This window comes from Pezoporus occidentalis, unplaced genomic scaffold (genome assembly GCF_034315485.1).
Source record: "Pezoporus occidentalis ecotype Australia unplaced genomic scaffold, CSIRO_AGI_Poc_V1 ctg172, whole genome shotgun sequence".
Taxonomy (NCBI): Eukaryota; Metazoa; Chordata; class Aves; order Psittaciformes; family Psittacidae; genus Pezoporus; species Pezoporus occidentalis.
Window position 1 is genome coordinate 1,578,603 of NW_026913554.1, and position 21,130 is coordinate 1,599,732.

At 41.3% G+C, this 21,130-nt stretch overlaps 1 protein-coding gene across 6 annotated transcripts; it reads left to right on the forward strand.

Moving 5' to 3' along the window:
• Window positions 1-6,306: 6,306 nt before the first annotated feature.
• Window positions 6,307-19,486, forward strand: PARP11 (poly(ADP-ribose) polymerase family member 11). Of its 6 annotated transcripts, none has more exons than XM_062614187.1 (8): window positions 6,307-6,464; window positions 10,143-10,272; window positions 10,369-10,489; window positions 11,567-11,642; window positions 13,138-13,210; window positions 13,298-13,428; window positions 18,183-18,334; window positions 18,809-19,486. In XM_062614187.1, the coding sequence occupies exons 2-8, from the start codon at window positions 10,183-10,185 to the stop codon at window positions 19,120-19,122; spliced, it is 957 nt and encodes a 318-aa protein (XP_062470171.1). In that variant the 5' UTR covers window positions 6,307-6,464; window positions 10,143-10,182; the 3' UTR covers window positions 19,123-19,486. The 6 variants fall into 6 exon arrangements, with proteins under 6 accessions (XP_062470171.1, XP_062470175.1, XP_062470177.1 ...); XM_062614190.1 differs by having other exon boundaries at window positions 6,309-6,464; window positions 10,183-10,272; XM_062614188.1 differs by lacking the exon at window positions 6,307-6,464 and adding an exon at window positions 6,471-6,822.
• Window positions 19,487-21,130: the final 1,644 nt, after the last annotated feature.

The following is a 21,130-nucleotide window of genomic DNA, read 5'->3' on the forward strand; positions in this document are numbered from 1 at the left end:
CCTCTTTGAGCTTATTTCTTTTATAACTCCAACTACCACCAAAACCAAAAGGGGACAACAAACATTCCAAAAGATAACTCACAGAAATCTATTCCAACTCCACAGCAGTTGAAGTCCAAGCTCTTGAAGGTTTTGCATGTCTGAAAAGATCCCCCCCAATATCCTCTCTCATCCTTATTCAGAACAATACTGTAATAAAACAGAAATCAGTGTGAAAGATCCCCAAAGATCAGAAAATTGTGTTTGACAGCCTGGTAATATAGGCAAATATCCCAGAGAATATAGAATAGTTGGAGAGAGGACAAAGTATTAGAAAGCTTGAAAGACATGCAGAGGACACAGAAAAGCATCTCAGAAACCATGAAAATTTATTAAACACTGATACAGAGAAAGATCAAATAGCCCTCCAAATGCCAGCAAAGTAGAAGATGGTCTGAAAAATCCCCAGATAAAACAATGGAGGCAACCAGAAGCTATCAAAGCAACAGAGAGTCTGAAAGATATTCAGGAACATAAAGCAGCCTCAGGGGAAGAAAGCCTGTAAGTACCTAAGGAAACAAAATGTATCAGTGTCCAAGAGGCCAAGATAGAAACAGACAAGGCAAAAGGAACTGCAGGGAATACCAAAGAGGCTCAGTAATAGCAAAATAGTATCAGAGATACTAAAGGAGCTCCAGAGTATACAGTAGTACAAAAGGCGGCCTCAGAAAAGACAAAAAAAAAAAACAAGGGCAGAAAGCTTGAAAGTGCCCCGAAAAGTAGCATCAAAGAATGGAAAATTAACTAAAATCTTTAAAAGACTCAGAGGGCACAGAGTAGCCTCAAAGAGCAAAAAAAAAAAAACTGTTAGAAAGCCTGAAATAACCATAGTGAATGCACCAGAGTCCTTAACAAGAAAGTAGCAGAGATTCTGAAAGCACCAGCAGAGTATGCATGCAGCTGCTAAAAAAGGATAAAGAGCAACAGAGAATAACCTTGGAGGAGGGAAGAAAGAAGTATGGAGGCTAAAATAATCCCAGGAGAAAGAAGAGTAGCTACTACAACCTTCTCAAAGCACAAGAAAGGTCCACTTTATGTGTGGGAAGTCTACCACGCCTGGCAGAAGGCCAGTATGGATGAACAGAGAACTCTTGATGGAGGCTGACAACACAAAGGGGAAGCAGAAGTGGGGTGGGCTGCTCTGGAGGAATAAAGCCATTGCCTGGGTATCGTGGGGTGGAACCTGCAAAGCCCGAAGCTCAGCTGGTGTTGAAACTAGTGAGGAACATGGAAAGCAACAGTCCGTGGGTCCACCTGACATGCAGCCAGTGGTGCTGAGGGAGCTGACGAGAGTCACTACAAAGCTGCTCGTGTCTTTGAGAGGTTGTAGTGAGCAGGGGAGGTTCCTGATGATTTGAAGAGGCATATAGCACACCCTCCCTCTCCCCAGCCATCTCCCCCTAAAGGAAAGAAAGAGCCCCCTGAGAACTACCGGTTCGTCAGCCTGCTCTCTGCCCCTGGAAGATCACAGAGTAATTCCTCACAGAAACTACTTCCAATTGTACAAAGGATAAGATATAAGGATAAGAAACTGATTGGGAAAAGGCAGCTTAGATGTACGTAGGGTAACTTATGCCCATCCACCCTCATAGCTTTCTACAGTGAGACAACTATTCATGTGAATGAGTGGAGAGCAGTGAGTGTTGTTCACCTGGACTTAAGCAAGCTCTTTGCCACAGTTCCCTGTAGAAAATGGTTGAGGTACGGTTTGGATACGTGACAGATAAGGTGGCTGAATAACTGTCTGGACTATTGGGCTTAAAGGGTTGCGGTCAGCTGTTCAAACTAACTGGTAGTGAGGGTTTATTTATTTGCATTTCTTGGAGATTGATGCCTGAGCCAATAGTGCTCAATGCCTGTTTTATTAAAGACCACAGGTCAAGAGACATGGTCGTGCTTTGCCACAGGCTCCTTCCTCTCTCCTCTCAACCCACCTCAAACTCCTCCCTATGGGTCTCTCTCACTCAGATAGCTACTCTGCTTGTCTTCAGAGGCTTTTTGAGCCTCTCTGCTTGTTTCTTCACTGCCCTATATACTGTACCTGCAGTACAGTTATACTAGTTTGGCTTCTACTTTTGTGGCTCTCCAGTCATACCATCTGTTCTCAGTGGACTCAACATTTCTCCTTCTTTCTTGGTCTCTGTGAGACTACTCTCTGCTTTCTCAGCATTCCTTCTGTTTGCTTTTTTTTTTTTTTTTTCACCTCTCCAAGGCTACTCTATGCTCTGGGTGTCTTTCTTGCCTGCTTTTTTCCACCTTTCTGAGGCTAGTCTATTTTATCCTTCACATTTGCAGGCTTTATGCCATTTTCTTACCATCTCTGAGACTACTCTGTCTTCTCAGAGGTTTTTGCAGGCTCTTTTCTAGTCTCTCAGGCTCCATAACATATCTCTGAACTCTGAGACTCTCTCAACCTCTCCACTTCCTTCACCTCTCCAAAGCTGCTGTGGTTGCCTTTTAGGCTTTTGGTCTGTTCATTCCTTTCACTGAGGTGACTTTGGATCACTTTCAGTATTTCTGCTCTCATCGTCTGCCCCCTCCACACTTTCTGAAGGTCAGCTGGGTTTTCTGGGGTGTTTTAATCTCTCTTTAAGGTTTGTGGCATCTCAGCACAAGGATGCAGGAGAGCTGGGTTAAGAAAGATCACCTAACACATATAACAGCTCCTTGAACAACAAATCAGGATGATGTAGACTTTCAAGGAAAGAATGCATAATGATTGCTTCTACAGCTTCCTCCATATCTCAAGACCAATGCCCATTTGAGGTGGACAGCCACTGCCTCCAGATGTGATGCTTTGTAATAAGCAGAGTATTTCCTCATTCTCTTCTCTTCCCTCTGGGCAACAGTATTTTTGTGTGTACAAGTTTGTGGATACCACAACATGTTTTGGCGGTTTTTTTTTTGTACAGAATGCTTATAATGTATTCCTTCTTTGGTTGTTCTGTTTGTTTTCTGCTTACTTTCAGTTAATGTGAGCAGAATTATATTTCATTATCATTTACATTATCATTCAGTTGCATGAATGCATCATTAAATTATTAAAAGTTAATCTATTATGAAATGGCAAATACTAAAAAATCACAACTTTTTTCTCTAAGAGAATGTATAATAGCAGTTTATCTTCCTTGTCTTATGCTACTTGATGCATTCAAGGGCAATGAGCAGATATTCATAGGGACATAGACAAGCTGGAGGAATGGGCTCAGAGGAACATTATGAAACTGAATAAAGACAAAAGCAAAGTTCTGCACCTTGGAAGAATTGGAAGAACCTTGGCAAAAATAAAGGTTAGGAAATGACTAGATGGTGAGGAGCCCTTCTCAAAGTCATAACCCTGTGCATGGAAAGCTGGATGTGAGCCAGCAGCGTGCCCTGGCGGCACTGTAGGCCAACTGCAGCCTCGGCTGTAAAATAGCAGGACCCTAGCCAGTAGTTCAAAGTAAAGGATTACTAGCATTTGTTAAACCTCTTTTAGAATACTGCATCCAGTTTTGGACCCATCAGTACAAGAAAGGCAGTGATAAACTGAAGCAAGTTCAGCAGATGACACCCAAGACAGTCAGGAGGACGGAACACTTGCCCTGGAGGGCAAGAGAGCACTCTCCCTGGAGGAGAAATTGATGGACCTGGACTTGTTCAGCCTGAAGAAAAGTCTTGTGTGGCAGGAATTAACGGCAATCTCCCAGTACCTACAGAGGATATCAAGAAGACCATGCCAGACACTTCACAGTGGTGCATGGTTGAAGGACAAGAGACAGAAGACTTGAGCTTGTAATGAGAGGTGCCAAATGGGTATCACAGAATCATAGAATGGTTAGGGTTGGAAGGCATCAGCTAGTTCCAACCCCCCCCTTCCACTAGATCAGGTTGCTCAAAGCCCCATCCAACCTGGCCTTGAACACTTCCAGGGATGGGGCAGCCACAACTTCTCTGAGCAACCTGTGCCGGTGTCTCACCACCCTCATAGTAAAGAATATTTTCTCAATGCCTAATCTAAATCTACCTTTTTTCAGTTTAAAACCATTCCCCTTCTCCTGTTGCTATGTGCCCTTGTAAAAAATCACTCTACAGTGATTTCTTGTAGGCTCCCTGTAGGGTATTGAAAAGCTGCTATAAGGTCTCCCTGGAGCCTTCTTTTCTCCAGGCTGCACAAGACCAACTCTCCCAGCCAGTCTTCATTGGAGAGATGCTCCAGCCCTCTGATCATCAATGTGGCCCTCCTCTGAACTTGCTCAAGGAGGTCCACATCCCTGTTGTGCTGGGGGACGCAGAGCTGGATCCACTACTCCAGGTGGGGTCTCACAAGAGCAGAGTAGAGGGGCAGGATCGCCACTCTCAACCTGCTGGCCATACGCCTTTTGATGAAGCCCAGTATGTGGTTGGCTTTCTGGGCTGCAAGCACACATTGCCAGCTCATGTTCAGTTTCTCATGAACCAATACCCCCAAGTCCTTCTCTGCAGGGCTGCTCTGAATCTCTTCTCTGCCCATCCTCTAGTTGTGCCTGGGATTGCCCTGACCCAGATGCAGGACCTTGCACATGGCCTTCTTCAACTTTATGAGGCTGGCATTGGCCCACCTCTCAAGTGTGTCAAGGTCCCTCTGGATGGCACTCCTTCCCTCGAGTGTGTTGACTGCACCACACAGCTTGATGTGGTGAGGGCTTGCTGAGAGTGCACTCAATCCCACTGTCAATGTTGCTGACAAAGATGTTGAACAGCATCAGTATCAACCCCTGACAGACACCATTTGTCACTACTGTCCACTCGGACATCAAGCTGTTGACCACAACTCTCTGAGTGCAACCATCCAGCCAATTCCTTATCCACTGAGTGGTCCTCCCATCAAATCCATGCCTCTCCATTTAGAGACAAGGATGCTGTGCAAGATAGTGTTGAATGCCTTGCACATGTCCCCATAAATGATGTCAGTCACTCTTATCTCCCAATGCTGTAGCCCCCTCATAGGCGTCTCTTTGTGCTGAAGGGGGCCACTGTTGCAGTCACCCCCTCTATCAACCCCCTCCAGAGCTGATCCCATTTGAGTTCAGGGACACAGCCTGACCATTATTTAAAAAATACACAATGGCCAGTAATAACAACAGGAATAGATTACTCAGAGAAGCCCACATAAAGCACTGACAGCATCTCTTCAAGAAAAAACAATGTTCAACAGATATTCTGCAATAGCTAAGCTGGCGATAGAATTCTCCCTTACTTCTACCCTGTGATAGATTCATAAAGCAAGGCAACATAGGTATAGTAAGTCCTCACAATCTTTATGTGCTTTCCAACAATACTGATACAAATACCATGGCTGCAGAAAGATAATCCTGCTTCCAGAAAACGCCTGTATTTCAGAAGCATCATGTTCATGCCAGTGAAATACCTGTGGTGATTCACTACAGGCTGCTTAACTTTTTAACTCAGAAAAATAACCTTTTCTAACTCTGTATTAAGAGGCAAGGTTAGCACAGCCAGAGTCTGAATACATGTTCTTCCTGATATTCCCTTTGAATTTGAGCCCACTGGCTTACTGCTTTAGCAGGCATCACTGCCTGCTTTTCCACTCTGCAGCTCTCATCCTACAGTCTCTGCACCAAAAGTCTGGGGTGAGCTGCACTCACGACCATGGCCTCTCTTACTAAGCAGTCCTAGAGCTGCTGCTGCTTCTAGATCTCAGTTGCAGCATGAAGCTGCGTGCAGGCCCCAAAGGCCCAGCGGATGAATGCCTGCAAAAGGCTGCAGTTCTTATTCCCTCTTCGCATTAGCTAATCGTACCTCATGATTGTTATGAACGGTCACTTCTGCTGCCGTGCCTGATGCTAACATGGTACCAGCTCTTTAAAATACTCTGTGTACAGAATTAAATACATAGACTGGCTCAAGTATGTGTTTATTTCACCGGAAAACTATCGGTTGTAAAAATTCCTTGGTAAAATCCACTGCTATCCAGAAGAACATCCAACAGTCAGAAGAACCAAAAACCACTGTGGGGTACAGAGCAGTGAGGGGTGCTTCACCACAGCCTCTCATCGCAAAAACGCTACCTACACCGTGCAGCACCGACAAGACTGCCAGAGCCCAAGCCCGAGCGGCTGACAGGAAACAGCCACAGCCACAGGGCTGCCACAGAGGCGGGCCGGCGGGTGCCCTTGGCACAACAGAACCCGCACCCCCTCTGCAGCACCTCCTACTCCGCTGCTCACTGGCACCCCAGACCTCGTCCCGCTCTCTCAGGAGCCTATCGAGCGCGACCGCCTCAGCCGCTAGCCCGCCCCTTCTGCCACCGATAACGGAAGCGCCCGCAGGCCGAGCGGTGACGCGACCTGTGCGCCTCCCGTGGCCACACGCACTGCCCGCCCCCTTCAGCTTGCTCTCCGGGCGGTGTTTGGGGAGCGAGCTCGGGGTGGGCGGCCGATGCGGTGAGTGCGGGCGGGAGGGGGACAGGGGAAACGGCCGCTCCTTTCCTCTTTTTCCTCCTCAGCCCGTCTCCGTATGACGTGCGCCCAGCAGGCCGCTTCCCTTCCGCTTCCTTCCTCTCCTATCCCCTCCCATCCCTTCCCTTGTCATCCGCGCCGGCGAGAGCGCTGCCAGGTTGGGGAAGGGGGTGGGAGGCGTAGGCCACCATCTTTTGGGGACGCCTACGGCCCAAATGGAGAGGTGCTGGTGCAGTGATTAGGCTGACCTCCCCGCCGTGTCCCTGAACTCAAATGGGATCAGCTCTGGAGGGGGTCGATAGAGGGGGTGACTGCAACCGTGGCCCCCTTCAGCACAAAGAGGGTAAGTAGTGATACAGTTGCAGACGGTATTGTCGTCTGTGTCCCATACTAGCGTTAATGCTGTTCTTCCTTCTTATTTCCCCTACTTTCCTGCACGTTTACCTCAGCCAACCCTCCCGCTCAGATGCCTTGTTCTCCGAGGAAGAGACAGAGTCCCTTAGTGTTTCCAGCAGGGAACTTTATAAATTGACTCAGCAACACAGCACAGTCTGCCAAGAGGAAGTACACAGCACAAAAAAGCAAGCGAAATAGACCATTGGAATGATTCTATATTTTTTGCCATGGGGGTGGTGAGGTGCTGGCACAGGTTGCCCAGAGAAGCTGTGGCTGCCCCATCCCTGGCAGTGTTCAAGGCCAGGTTGGATGGGGCTTGGAGCAGCCTGGTCTAGGAGAAGGTGTCCCTGCTCATGGCAGGGGGATTGGAACAAGATGATCTTCAAGGTCCAGCCCAAACCATTCTGTGATTCTGTGCACTATAAAGCATGTTTATTAGTCAGACTTTAAAGTACTTCTGGAAAGAGAGGCAACGCATTACCAGTAATAGTAAAGCCATTCAGTCACGGTACAACATGTAACAAACATCTGTTTAGGAGGATGATTTTGCTGTCAGAGTAATTGTGTTTAATTTGAGCTGCTCTGGTAACTCCTAGACAGACCAGTAGAAACAGTGCTGATAATGGGAGTTGAGAGGCTTTCTGTTAGTAACATCATTGCTAATAAAATTCTGATTGCTGCATCTTTGATAGTTGACATCGTGACATCCAGAAAAACCTACTAAGATTTTTGTGCTCACTCTGCATTCATTCAGTGTTTTTGGACACCCCCCCGCCCCCCAAAAAAAAAACAGAGAAAACCACAAAAAAAAAAAAACAAACCAAAAAAAGCTTCTTACAAAGATCGTGGGTTTGATTTTTAAATTCAATGAAAAATTGAGAAATTTTGGATTTGCATCACCTTTAAGAACAGCTCTCTTGTTTTTATCGCTTTACATGTTCATGCCTTTGGGTCATTCTTCCATACTTCTAAGTATCCTGGAATTTATCTGCTTACCCTAGAATTTGTGACTAGGGCAGTACATGTGAATTGAGTGTAACATTTTTGAAATACAGAAATAACTGTCTCTTTAGTAAAAGGTTTATTCTGGAGGCTGTGTTGTCCCCAGAGAAATATGTGTGTTGTCAGGGCACAGATAAACTTGCCCTCTCAGTCTGTAACTTGTTCAAAAGGCATTATCGATTTGATTCATCAAATTCAAGGCCCTGAACTAACATTGCAATGGAGGTGAGGTTTCAGCGGGAACATGAGGTCGCAAAATGTTACCTACAAAACCTGATTTGCTTTTCTTGTAGCTTAAAAAAAAAAAAGCGTAGACTACCTCTGCCTTCTCTCTGTAGGAGAGAACATAGCCAAGTATTCATTCGAGAGGAAGAATCAAGTTGAAGTTGAAAGTGTATTATAAAAAGTTGTTGGCCAGTTGTGCTTTAACACCTAGCAAATGTATTTTGACTTTGACAAATGACTTTGTATTGCTGTGATGAATAAAAGAGATGTTGGACAGATGTTACCTGAAATAAGAGTTTTCTTACCTCTTTCAAAATATGTTTCCATGAAGCTGATGTCCCTTTATTGTAGTTCTGCTTGAATGTGAGGGAGCTATCCATGTATGTGAAATTGGGTTCCATTTGTACTAAAGTAGGTTTGCCCTCAGATTCTGCAATTCAAAGATGTGGAAGTTCACTTCTGATTTCACTGTTTTCTAAACAACTAGATTTTTGTCGTCCTTTGGAGTTTTGATGATCAGAATACAGTCTCTAGCTGTTACCACAAAGAGGTTTCTGGGGTTGTTTTTCAAACTAGCACACAGGGCTAGCTTGTTAAAAGTAAGAGGGAAAGGTGGGGCTAGAAGGGCCTTTTCCTCTCAACTGCTGCCCCAGTAGCACTGGCCACCTGGTGCCAACTTCTAGTCTCCAGAATTTGCCTTCCTCAGGTCTCTACTTTTTTTTTCTGGGTTGAAGTGTCCAGGAAACAATTAATGAAGCATTTGAGGTATTAACCGGACATTATTTGACTTGTTTGGGCTGGAGCATGTTGTTCCACTTCTCAGAAGCAAAAGTTAAGTTGAAGAAATAGTTGGGAAGAGTGCCAGTCTTGGTTAAGCAGTTAGAGTTGATGAATTGCTGATCTTTTCTAGTAGTGGGGCAAGCGTCTTTCTCTGAAAGATTCCTCTCAGCCTACTTAGAATTTTTGCTTGGGGGGGATATGTGGCAGTCAAAGTTAACATGTTAAGAGATATGTGCAAGTAGAGTCAAGTACTTCAAGAGTTTTCAGGATTTTATTGATAAATGACGGAGTTGAAATCTGTCAGGGACTGTCCTTCTGGAGGTATTCCAGCTTTTGGTAGGCTTGAACTCGTCTAGCTGCTTTTTAAACTTCTGTAAGTTTGCAGCATCCACAGCATCCCATGAAGAGAAATTCCATAGGTTGCCATCAGTTTTATGAAAAATTTTCTCTCTTTCACTTGTTATTAATTTAACATGTGCAACCTTTGATAGGTGTCTCCTTCTTACATTGGAAGAAAATGTGATTTGTTATTCCCTATTCGGTTTTGTCGTGGGTTTGTAGACCTCTGCTATATCCTGTCTTCCATCCTGCAGAAACCCCAGCTATGGTAGCAATTGCTTGTGGAATGCAGTGTGGAAGCCATTCTGGCTTTTGGTGTGAAGCTTCTCTGTAGTTACAAGTACAGAGTACTGGTAATTTTATTGTATCATTTTTTAAGAGGGTGCATTAGGGAGAAGCAAACCTGCAGGCAGTTGAGGAACTGTGGATTCGAACAGTTAAATAATTCCATTCTTTGTGTTAGGCTTTTTTTGCTTGGTTGGTTGTTTTTTTTCCTAACAGCTTCTGATACCCGCTCTGATTTGTGCACTGTTGTTGAGTTCCTAGTAGATGTTTTCATCACGTTGTAACCCCAACACCTCGTTTGTGGGTGGTATGTATGTTGCATATAGAAATGGCCTTGCTCATATGTTCATCAATGTGGCATTTAGCACCTCTCTGATCATTTAGAACCTATAGCTCTTGCCTTTACTGGCACACTTAGATGTTTGAAAATGTTTAACTAACTTAAAGAGTAATACTGGATAAGTAGCAAACTGAGAATTTTTCTCTGACAAACAGAAAGCAAATCTGCCTTCCACCTGCTGTTTTTTTGTTTTATTAAGATTGCAAATTCACTTTATTTTTTAAATAAATTTCTCAAATAATGCAGGTTTTAAATACTATCAAAACTTTTCTTTTGTTTGTGTGTGAATGTTTCAGGAAATGCTTCAAAGAACAATAAAAGATTTTTTTTCCAAAGATGGAAAATTCAGTTGAAGAGATGGATACCGCTGATACTCAGTGGGGCTGGTTTTATTTGGCTGAGTGTGGTAAATGGCATATGTTTCAGGTAAATACCTATGAATTTACATTAGCTGTGATGCATTCCATGCATCAAACTACCTATTGCTGTTTGTCTAAATGTGCTTTTTCATTTATTTTGAAGACTGATTCAAACAGTCATTGCTCTGTTAGCAGTGAAGATATTGAAAGGAGCTTCCGAACAAACCCACATGGTTCTGTTTGTTTTACTACTGCAAAATTTAACTACACGCTAGACTTTTCAGGTGTGTATCTTTTCATAGAGTAAATTTAAATAATAGAAAGTGCCAGATACACCAGTTTATTTGTTCATTCACCAAATTAATGTCCTCATACCTAATGCAAAAACTTGTGATTCTTGTGATTGGAAATGTTGTCTTTACTGGAAAGTACATAGTAGTTTTTAGAAGCAACTGCCCTGTTACAATTTTGTAATGTAGTTTATTAATAAAATAGCATGTCTTGTTTAGTAGCACTCCCATCATGTTGCTGCTGCTTACCTTACCATACATTTGTGGGACTGGGGAGTTTGAACATTTTTTCTTTAATGTGCAACTGCTTGTAAGCTTGAAAACTGTAGTAGATTGAAAAGCTCTCGGTTATGTTAACTATAATTCGATCTGTACTCTGAGGGTTTAGGTTGGGGTTTGTTGTTTTTTTTGTTGTTGTTTTGGTTGTGTTTTTCTTTTTAGCTTTTCCATTCATAGACTGTTTATTTTCTGATGAAATTATGAAACAGCTATATGCTTAAATATAAGCCTCTTCCAAGACAATCATAGTATTACAAATACAGAAAGTGGGCACTGGGTAAAACAGCAATGTACTGGGAGTTAAATTAGTATGTAACAATACAGTGCGTTTTGTGTTTACCTGTGTTGAAATGTCTGTTTTAGAAAAAATTCCTTGTTTTGCATCTGCAATAAAAGCACTAAGTACAAATGCTGAAGAACTATTTTATGTTCCTGTTTGTAGGTCATGATGTCTTATAAGGACAGTAGTAACATGCTTTGTCATCCTGGTTGTATTAAAGCCAGTGGAAGTTTTGCCAGTGATTCAGTGGGGCTGAATGTTAGATGGATATTTTAACAGTAAACCTTTTCTGTAATATTTGTGCATTTTGCCAACTTGTGTAAATGACAATGATTCTAAAGCCAGTATTTAGAAACATTTATCGAAAATGCTAATTTGTTAATTGTTGAAATGGGATTTCCTGTCAAGCAACTTTGGGTGTAGTATTGTTATTTTTAAAATTACACTTACATGTTTCGTATGTTATAGATGAATTCCAGAAACTTTCATCCTAACTCTTGTTTTATGCTTAGCGATGAAACAAACCAACCTAACTACCCTTAAGCAACGTCCAATAAAGCGAGCTCCCTTTTCTATCAGTACGTTCAGGTAAGGAAATAAAAAGAAGATGCCTTAATTTTTATTGGTGATTCTTCTAAGTAAAATGAAACAAAAATGTGTTTTATATTTGTTGTTTATTTACTTCTCACATCAAGCAATTTGAAAGGTGAACCAAGGTGGGAGAGCTAGTCAAGTGAAGAAGGAAGACATTTCAGAGAAGAACACCAAAAGAATTTTTAGGGTGTTGGTTTGTTGTTGTTTTTTTTACCTCTGGAGAAATTAAGGAACTTGCAGTGTGAGAGGCAAGGCATACTGAATACTGATAACTTTTAGCAAGGTACTTAAAGCTGTGCCTAAATCTAGCCATTGGAGTCCCTGTAAATACCTGTTGAATCACAATTGTTGTGGAGAAACAGCAGCAAAATACTTAGTAGTTTGTTCCATTTTAGTAAGGACTTCTTGGTATTATGGTAACAGCAAAAAAAGAGAGTTATATTACCTGTATGTTTTAATCCTTTACTCTAAAATGTTTTGAAATTACAAGAATTGTGCATCATAACAACCAGATTCTTTTATGAGTCTAATTGCAGTAGACTGTAAGTTTCTTACCATCTGATAAGTCATTAGATGTAAAGCAGTGCTGATGTAAATCTGATACTCAATAAACTCTAAATTGATCTGTGCAGTGATACCACCACAGGTAAAAATGACTATATGGAATATGTGGACTTTTTTCTCTAGCTGCTTTCTTTAGAAATAATTTTAGTTCTGAATTTTAGTCTGGTATTTTCAAAAAAGAAAACTGTTACTTCTAGTGAGAAATGTAACAGTAACCTTTTTACACTGACATTCAAGAAGGCATGTTTTTTCTGAAGTGTCAGCTGTTTTTTTGATGGCTATTTGCTGAAGATTGTATGCAATAATGTGGCAATTCACTTTTGGGTTTCTGTTTCTCCAGTAACTGCATTCAGTACTCTCTTTCATGGTATAACACTGTTCTTTACTTTCAGAAGATTGCTTCTTTTAGTCCTGGCTTTAAGGCTTAAAAGCTGTTACATATATGGTGCATATGCTTAAAACACACTTTTTGGGTTTTTTTTTGGTTGGTTGGTTTTGGGTTTTGTTTTTTTTTGGGGGGTGTTGTTTTTTTTTTTGAGCATGGGTTTTTTGTTGGGTTGTTTTTGGTTTTGTGGTTTTTGTTTTTTTTTGTGGGTGTTTTTTGTTGTTTTTTGTATTTTTTTGAGGGGTGGGGTTTGTCGATTGGTTGCAGAACTTTTTGACCATCTCTTCCAGTTTATCTTCTTATCTTTTGCTGTAGATGACATATTAAAGCTGCTCATTATGCTGGTTTACTTACAATAAGCTAAGCCAGAATTTGAATACAAAATAAGACCTCTTGCATTTAACCTTACCTGTTGACAGCAGCCTTTGTTTCAGCTAAGTAGTTTTGTGTAAGGTTTTGGGTTTGAGCAAGTTTGACAGGAAGAAAATGTGTCGTGGCTTTGAAGTGATGTATTTTTGCTTTGTTTTGTTTTGTTTCAAGTTTCATCTGTGAAAATGAGGCCATCCCTATGCCTTCCCACTGGGAGAATGTAAATACCGATGAGCCATATCAGGTAAGAGTTGGTATGGAAGTTGGTGAAAAATACATGATAATGAAATAATGCATTGAATTGAAATTGTACTAACCTCTTTTTTTCCAGCTTATTCCATTGCAAAAGAAAACAAATGAATATAATGAAGTTTCTAGTCTCTTTGGAAAAACAATGGATAGCCACCGAATTAAAAGAATTAAGAGAATACAAAATCTAGACTTGTGGGAGTTTTTTTGCAGGTGAGATTATTTCTAAAACCAACAGTTTTAGTATTATTAATGGAGCAAATCTTGAAGGTGTGCAGCAGAAATATGTTTCATTGCTTTTATTATTAATGAAAATATGTGTAACTTAAGATTTTTAGAATTTTCTTATTTGTCATTCCTCTGTATTCAGAATTCCATTTTCAAGACTGTAGCTTCTGCAGGTGCAGAAATGTAATACTTGTAGAAATGCATTAGCTGTAGGCGTAGCACAGACAAGACTGATGCATTAAAGATGTTCAGGATGTCCATGTGGTAGATGCCTATGATACTTAACAATGCTTTTTGTAAAATAATTCTTTGACAGGCTTGTATTACTGTAATTTTTAGTGAACAAAGCAAATAAATATTTGTGGCTTGTTAAATTTTTTAACTTTCATGAAACCGAGGACAAAATTAAGTGTCCAATTAGCACATTTTTGTGTTCTTTCTTTAATGTGCTGCAGAAGCTTTTTCTAAGTTCTCTGCTTTTCCCTCTTTTTATTGTGCTGGCCTGGAAGAAGTAGGAAGTCCTGAGTTTTGCTTTCACTTAAGTATTAATCTTAAGCAGTCATATTTGACAGAAGTTTTATTTGTGTGGCCTCTAAGAAGGAGTTCATATCACAATCTGTTTTAAAGATGTATTATACTCTTAAAACCAACTGAACTAAGTTAAACAGTGAGGAAATAACTTAGGCACATGTATATTAAAAATTTACATAGATATGAAATTTTGAAAGATATCTAATTTATTGTTACTTTAAAGGTGTAACATGGAATAGTTAGGGTTGGAAAGGACCTTAAGATCATCTAGTTCCAACCCCCCTGCCATGGGCAGGGACACCACACTAAACCATATCACCCAAGGCTACGTCCAACCTGGTCTTGAACACTGCCAGGGATGGAGCATTCAAAACCTCCCTTGGCAACCTATTCCAGTGCCTCACCACCCTAACAGGAAAGAATTTCCTCCTTATATCCAATCTAAGCTTACCCTGTTTAAAGTTTTAACCTGTTACCCCTTGTCCTGTCACTACAGTTCCTAATGAAGAGTCCCTCCCCAGCATCCCTATAGGCCCCCTTCAGATACTGGAAGGCTGCTATGAGGTTTCCACGCAGCCTTCTCTTCTCCAGGCTGAACAGCCCCAACTTTCTCAGCGGGTCTTCATACAGGAGGTGCTCCAGTCCCCTGATCATCCTCGTGGCCCTCCTCTGGACTTGTTCCAACAGTTCCATGACCTTTTTATGCTGAGGACACCAGAACTGTACACAATACTCCAGGTGAGGTCTTACAAGAGCAGAGTAAAGGGGCAGGATCACCTCCTTTGACCTGCTGGTCACGCTCCTTTTGATGCAAATCATGAAAATGCATAAGGAAATTAAGTTCTTGGTTAAGAGAGTTAGCCTTCTCTTAACTGAGTTTTTGATTTTGGGGGAAGTAATGAGGGGGCTCAACAGAACTCCCTCTACCTTGGACTTCTGGAGGGCAAACTATGGCCTGTTTAGGAGACTGGTTGAAAGAGTCCCTTCGGAGGTAGTCCTGAAGGGCAAAGGAGTCTAGGAAGGCTGGACATTCTGCAAGAAGGAAATCTTAAAGGCACAGAAGCACGCCATCCCCATGTGCCCACGAGATGAGCTAATGGGGAAGATGAGTGGTGTGGCTGAAGAGAGCTCTGGCTGGAACTCAGAAAGAAAAAGAGAATTAATGACCTTTGGAAGAAGTGACAGGCAACTCAGGAGGCCTACAAGGATGTCATCAGGGTATGCAGGAAGAAAATTAGGGCAAAGCCCCGCTAGAACTTAATCTGGCTACTGCCATAAAAGACAATAAAGAATGTTTTTTTAAATACATTAGCAACAAAAGGAGGGCTAAGGAGAATTTCTGTCTTTACTGAATACTGGGGGGAAACACAATGATAAAGGATGAGGAAAAGGCTTGGGTGCTTAATGCCTTAGTAAGACCAGTTGTTCTCAGGGCACCCAGCTTGAAGACAGGGACAAGGAGTGGAACGAATCCCCCATAATTCAAGAGGAAATGGTCATTTAGCTGCTACACTTAGGCATACACAAGTCTATGGGGTCATATAGGATCCACCAAAGGGCACAGAAGGAAGTGGATGGGATCCATCAAAGGATACAGGTGGAAGTGCTCACTGAGCAATCATTTATTAGCAGTCCTGGCTAACTGGGGAGGTTGCAGTTTACTGCAAGTCAGCAAATGTGATGCCTATCTAAAAGAAGGGCTGGAAGGAGGATCTGGGAAACTACAGGCCTCTCACTCTGACCTTGGTGCTGGGGAAGGTTATGGAACAGATCTTGAGCACCATCATGTGGCATGTACAGGACAACCAGATGATCAGCCACAGTCAGCATTGGTTTATGAAAGGCAGGTCCTGTTTAACCAGATTGATCACCTTCCGGGAAAAGATAACCTGTTTAGTGGGTGGGACAGAGCTGGATGTTCTGTGCCTCGACTTTAGTAAAGCTTTTGACAATGTTTTCCACAGTATTCCCCTTTAGAAACTGGCTGTTCATGACTTGGATGGGTGTATATTTCACTGAGTAAAATACTGGCTGGATGGCTGAGTCCAAAGAGTTGTGATGAATGGAGTTAAATCCAGTTGGTGGCTGGTCACAAGTGGATCAGTACTGGGACGAGTTCTGTTTACTGTCTTTATTGATGACTTGGATGAGGGGATCGAGTGCCCTCTCAGTAGGTTTGCAGATGACACCTTGTTGGGCAAGAGTATTGATCTGCTTGAGAGTAGGAAGGCTCTACAACGGGATCTGGACAAGCTGGATTAATGGCCGAGGCCAACTATATGAGGTTCAACACGGCAAAGTGCCTGGTGCAGCACTTGGGCAACAACAGCCCCATGCAGCGCTACAGGCTTTGGGAAGAGTGCCTGGAAAGCTGCTCATGGAAAAGAACCTGGAGGGATTGGTCGAACTGGCTGTATGAGAGATCTGACTGGTGGATCAACTTAATTTTGTTTTACTGGATTAGCTTGTCACTGCTGGTGAAAAGTGCTAAGACTTTTTTTTTGAATAGTTAGACTCTTTGAGTTCTGTTCCAAATCAGTAAAAAGCCAAGTCAGTTCCTACACGTGGGTCGGGGCACAGCTACAGGTTGGCAGAGAAGTGATTCAGAGCAGCCTGAGGAGGGCTTTGGGGTGTTGGTCAATGAGAAACTGAACATGAGCCGGCTTCAGTGTGTGCTCGCAGCCCAGATAGCCAACTGTCCTGGGCTGCATCAAAAAGAGCGTGACCAGCAGGTGAAAGGAGGTGATCCTGCCCCTCTACTCTGCTCTTGTGAGACCCCACTTGGAGTATTGTGTTCAGCTCTGGTATCCCCATCATAAGAAGGACATAGAACTGTTGGAGCAAGTCCAGAGCGAGGGCCATAAAGACGATAAGGGGGCTGGAGCACCTCCTATACAAAGACAGGATGAGAAAGTTGGGGCTGTTCAGCCTGGAGAAGAGAAGGCTGCGTGGAGACCTCATAGCAGCCTTCCAGTATCTGAAGGGGGCTGTAGGTGTGCATACTGGAGAGGGACTCTTCATCAGGGAAAAAAAAGGTGAACAACAAAGCAGAATAAACATCTCTTTCAGTCTAAGTACTGTAAGATTTCTACTTCTGTGAAATGTACTTACTTATAAATAATGCATAATTGCAATGTAATGCTATTAATATGATAACGAATCCTTGCTGCCTGTCTCTTTCCCTGAACCTGGTTGGTGGGACTTCTTCAGATTACATCTAAACTGTAGGTCCTATGAAGCTTTCCCAATTCAAGTGTGCACTCCTGTTATAAGCAGATAGCTTAATTTGATAAGTATGTGCCTGATAAACCTATGTAGCACAATGCCCCATGCACTATAGCTTGTATAGGAAGAAAATTCAGCTACACAGACAAGAACAATGCTATGATGCACTCTGACTTGTTTTTGTCTGGACAGTCAAGGGATCATAACTATGAACAGCTGAATGATTTAGACACAGATTCAGAGTCAACTTCTTCATGGATCTTAGGAAAACCCAGATGAGAGAAAGTTGCATAAAAAATTGATAGAAAATATATCTGTTTTTTAATTGAAGGTGTGCTATGGCCTGCCTATAGGACTGTAATGTGGTTTCACCTGTAATACAAGGTGGTTTTTGTTTTTCAAAAATTTTATATACATGTAATCCTTCAATACACAAAGGATTGAATACTACCTCTTAGAATGTATGTGAATGATAAATTTGGAAAACTATTATGAAATTATCACATTGAAGTAATTTCACCTTGACATTTAGGTAATTTTATTTTTAATATTTTTGCTGGTTTGGCTGAGTAGTTATACTTTATAACCCACTAAATTTGTTAGCCATCCAACCATGCTATTTAAGTAGGTAGAGGGAACAAAGTGGGAGAAAAGTGCCTTTCTTTTAAAATGTATCTGCATAAAATTACTGTACTGAAACTAATGCCAGGTGAAGAATGTTGATAAAATTGGTATAAAGACTTTTTTTTCCTAATCTTGGATTACTTATGAAAATAGTCCACAGCATCCAGAAGTAAAACATGTCCCTTAAGAATTCTGACCACTTTAAAGCAGAATCATCTGTTAAAAACTAGAGTCATCTAGATTAGTGAAAGTGGAATGTATAGAGTATTTTAGGTCTGTCCCCTCCATAGTGATTTCAGAGTAGTAACTTAATTCGATTGTACTGATGTTTGTAATGCCGTATTGTGTGTTCTCTGTAGGAAAAAAGCTCAACTAAAGAAGAAAAGAGGTGTTCCAACTATTAATGAGCAGATGTTATTTCATGGCACCAGTAATGAATTTGTTGAAGCAATATGTATTCATAACTTTGACTGGAGAATAAATGGGATACATGCTGCTGTATATGGAAAAGGTAAGTATTTTTGCCAGATACAACAGTTCAGCAATCTCAAAAGTTGAACTTTGTGAAGTGTTCCCCATATTAAGTTCTTTGTGATACACTCACTGTGTTTATTCAAGAGCTGTTTAATATAGCTCTGCTTTTACATCAGGTGTATTTTAAGAAAGTTAGGATGCAGTAAGGAATGTAATTACCAAAACTGGCCAGTAGGTCCAGGGAGTGTGTGCAGCAGCATTGCAGTGGAAGCAACGTTAATCACAAGACAATCTCTCTACTAAAACATTCTCACTAGAAATATTTGGTAATGTTGCTATAATCTAAGGATTTGGGGAGTGCAGGGGGGAGGAGGGTGAGGGCGCATGAACATGAGAGTTCATGAACATAAGAGAACAGACATCTTTTATCATCCTAATACCTATATTCATGCTCTAGTAGTTAAGCTATCATAACAGTATAATCAGACTTTTTTTTCTGTTTTTTTGAAAGGGACTTATTTTGCAAGAGATGCATCATATTCCAGTCATTTCTGCAAAGAGAACATGAAGCATGGAGATACTTTTCAAATTCATGGTGTGAACCTGCAGCCTCATCTGCACAGACCAGATAAAGTCATGTTTCTTGCTCGTGTACTGACTGGTGACTATATCAATGGTGATTCAAAATACATGAGGCCTCCTTCAAAAGATGGAAGTTTTGTGAACTTGTACGACAGCTGTGTGGATAATACCTGGAACCCAAAGATCTTTGTTATCTTTGATGCCAACCAAATCTACCCTGAGTATTTAATAGAATTTTCTTGACTTTGAAAGCGGCTGAACTGAATATCGTTTGTGTCTTTTTGATGTTCTTTTTGTAAAGACAACTATAAAAGGAAGTGTGAGAGAGATGAAAGAAAAGCTAGCATGTGTTTATGGAGGAGGGGAGGGTATTAAACAGTTAAGAGAGATTGTTGAACTGTTTTTTAAGATCTGTAAACTTTATTAATGCATTTTTCAAATGTAGATACCATTACAAATTTGAAATTGCTTAGTGAGCCTTAAAGACGCTGGACATTGGTAATTTTTCAAAGGCAAGATTTATGTTCTGATTTTTTTAATATATTAAAAGTATTTATTCATGTGGTAGAAATATGCCTGTAATACAGTATGCATATGATGAAACTAATCTTTTGTAAAGATTGTCTGTAGAACAACAGCAAAAACGGGGGACTTTGGTGCATATTATGTCTGTATGTCTGTGTTCTGTAGTACACACTGCTTTGTGTTTGGACGTCTCTTAGTTCGGATTCTAAACCTACAAAAAAAAATTATCTGGAGTAAACTGATAAAGGAGCTATAACATTCAACTGAAGCTGTTCTATTTAACTTTAAGTACATTTTTTGAAAGCTTCAGTTACATACTTGCAAAGATTACAAAACTTCAGTTTTGATAGAAATTATGCCCATAAGTTCTTGTGGTTGTTAATTGTTTGATACGTTAACTGTTGAGCTTAGTGTCGGGATATCAGCAGTGCCCTACACCTGAGTTGTTATTCTGTAGAGTTTTTGCCCTGTCGTTACAGTGTGTGTGTGCATTCATTTACATTCATGCTGCTTTGATTCTTGCCTGGTCAGGGTCTGAGAATCATTTGGTACTCGTGTACTTGCTGTTACTGAAGACAATGTTCAGATTAACTTTACTGGAATAATACAGTTAAACCAACATTGAGCATTTAAAAAGATGACATCCTTTAATTTTTAAACATGTTAATAGAAGGTTTTCAATGACACTTGTGCAGATCACGTTTTCATAACTGGTATAGTTGTAAAGCTAAAGACTATCTTTCACATGTAGAAAGACCAAGGCGCACAGTAAGTAGGGAAAGAACAAACTTGATTACCTTAACACATGAAGAACCTAAAGAAAGGGCTGTTACAGTGAAATGCCCTGAAATGTTAAACAATTTGCTACAAAGTTGTTCTTCTTAATGTTTTACTTTATTAAAGGACCTAAGGAGCAGTGAAGACATGGTCTAAGTGGAAGCCTTTTGAGGCTTCTCTTCTTTGGCTGTTTCTCCTGAAATCTCACCATTTCATCCTAAGCAGTTTGGGAGTGTCTGTCTTCATTCCAGTTGATTTACAAGTGCAGTTTTTACAAACTTCTTAAAGTTAAAATCTACAGAAATAAAAGGATACAACTTTATTTTTTTAAGAGTTGTCCCAGTACCCCCATATTCAAGCTAGATGTGAGATACATTAGGTACCAGGTGGAGTTAGTGACTTAAATTCCAGGAGGACAGTGGATGCCAGTTCAGCTGGTAGTTTAAGGATACCTCTGATCCCTTTAAGCCATTGTCAGCACACAAGATCATAATAGGAAGATTAAAGTGAATTTGTGCAGTCTACATAGGTGGAGATTACTTTCAGTGTTTCTCACTGGCCTAGACAGACTGTACAGCTGATGAGGGCAGGGAGCCAGCTCTACAGTCCATCTATGGTACACGTAAGCATAGACTCTTTCAGTCTGTGCCATGGTACATTTCTTTTTACTCGACATTCCACAGTTTGCTAAACCATAAACCAGTCCTAAAACCATACTGCCATTAAAAACCTTGATCTACTCTCCTGAGGGAAAGGTATCCTGGATCAAATCCAGGTTGGAAACGACCTAGAAGATCATTGAGTCCAACCATTACCCCAGGGCTGCCAAGGCCACCGCTAAACCGTATCACTGAGGGGGCTCTTTCCACTTTCTTGGGCAGCCTGTTCCAATACCTGATTACCCTCTCCATGAAGAAAATTTTCCTAATATCAAATCTAAGCCTCCCCT

Coding starts and splice junctions, on each gene's coding strand:
- PARP11 (XM_062614187.1), top strand. CDS start 10,183: ATGGAAAATTCAGTTGAAGAGATGGATACCGCTGATACTCAGTGGGGC. Junction 10,273..10,368: donor GTAAATGGCATATGTTTCAG/GTAAATACCTAT, acceptor TTTATTTTGAAG/ACTGATTCAAACAGTCATTG. Junction 13,429..18,182: donor TTGTGGGAGTTTTTTTGCAG/GTGAGATTATTT, acceptor TGTTCTCTGTAG/GAAAAAAGCTCAACTAAAGA.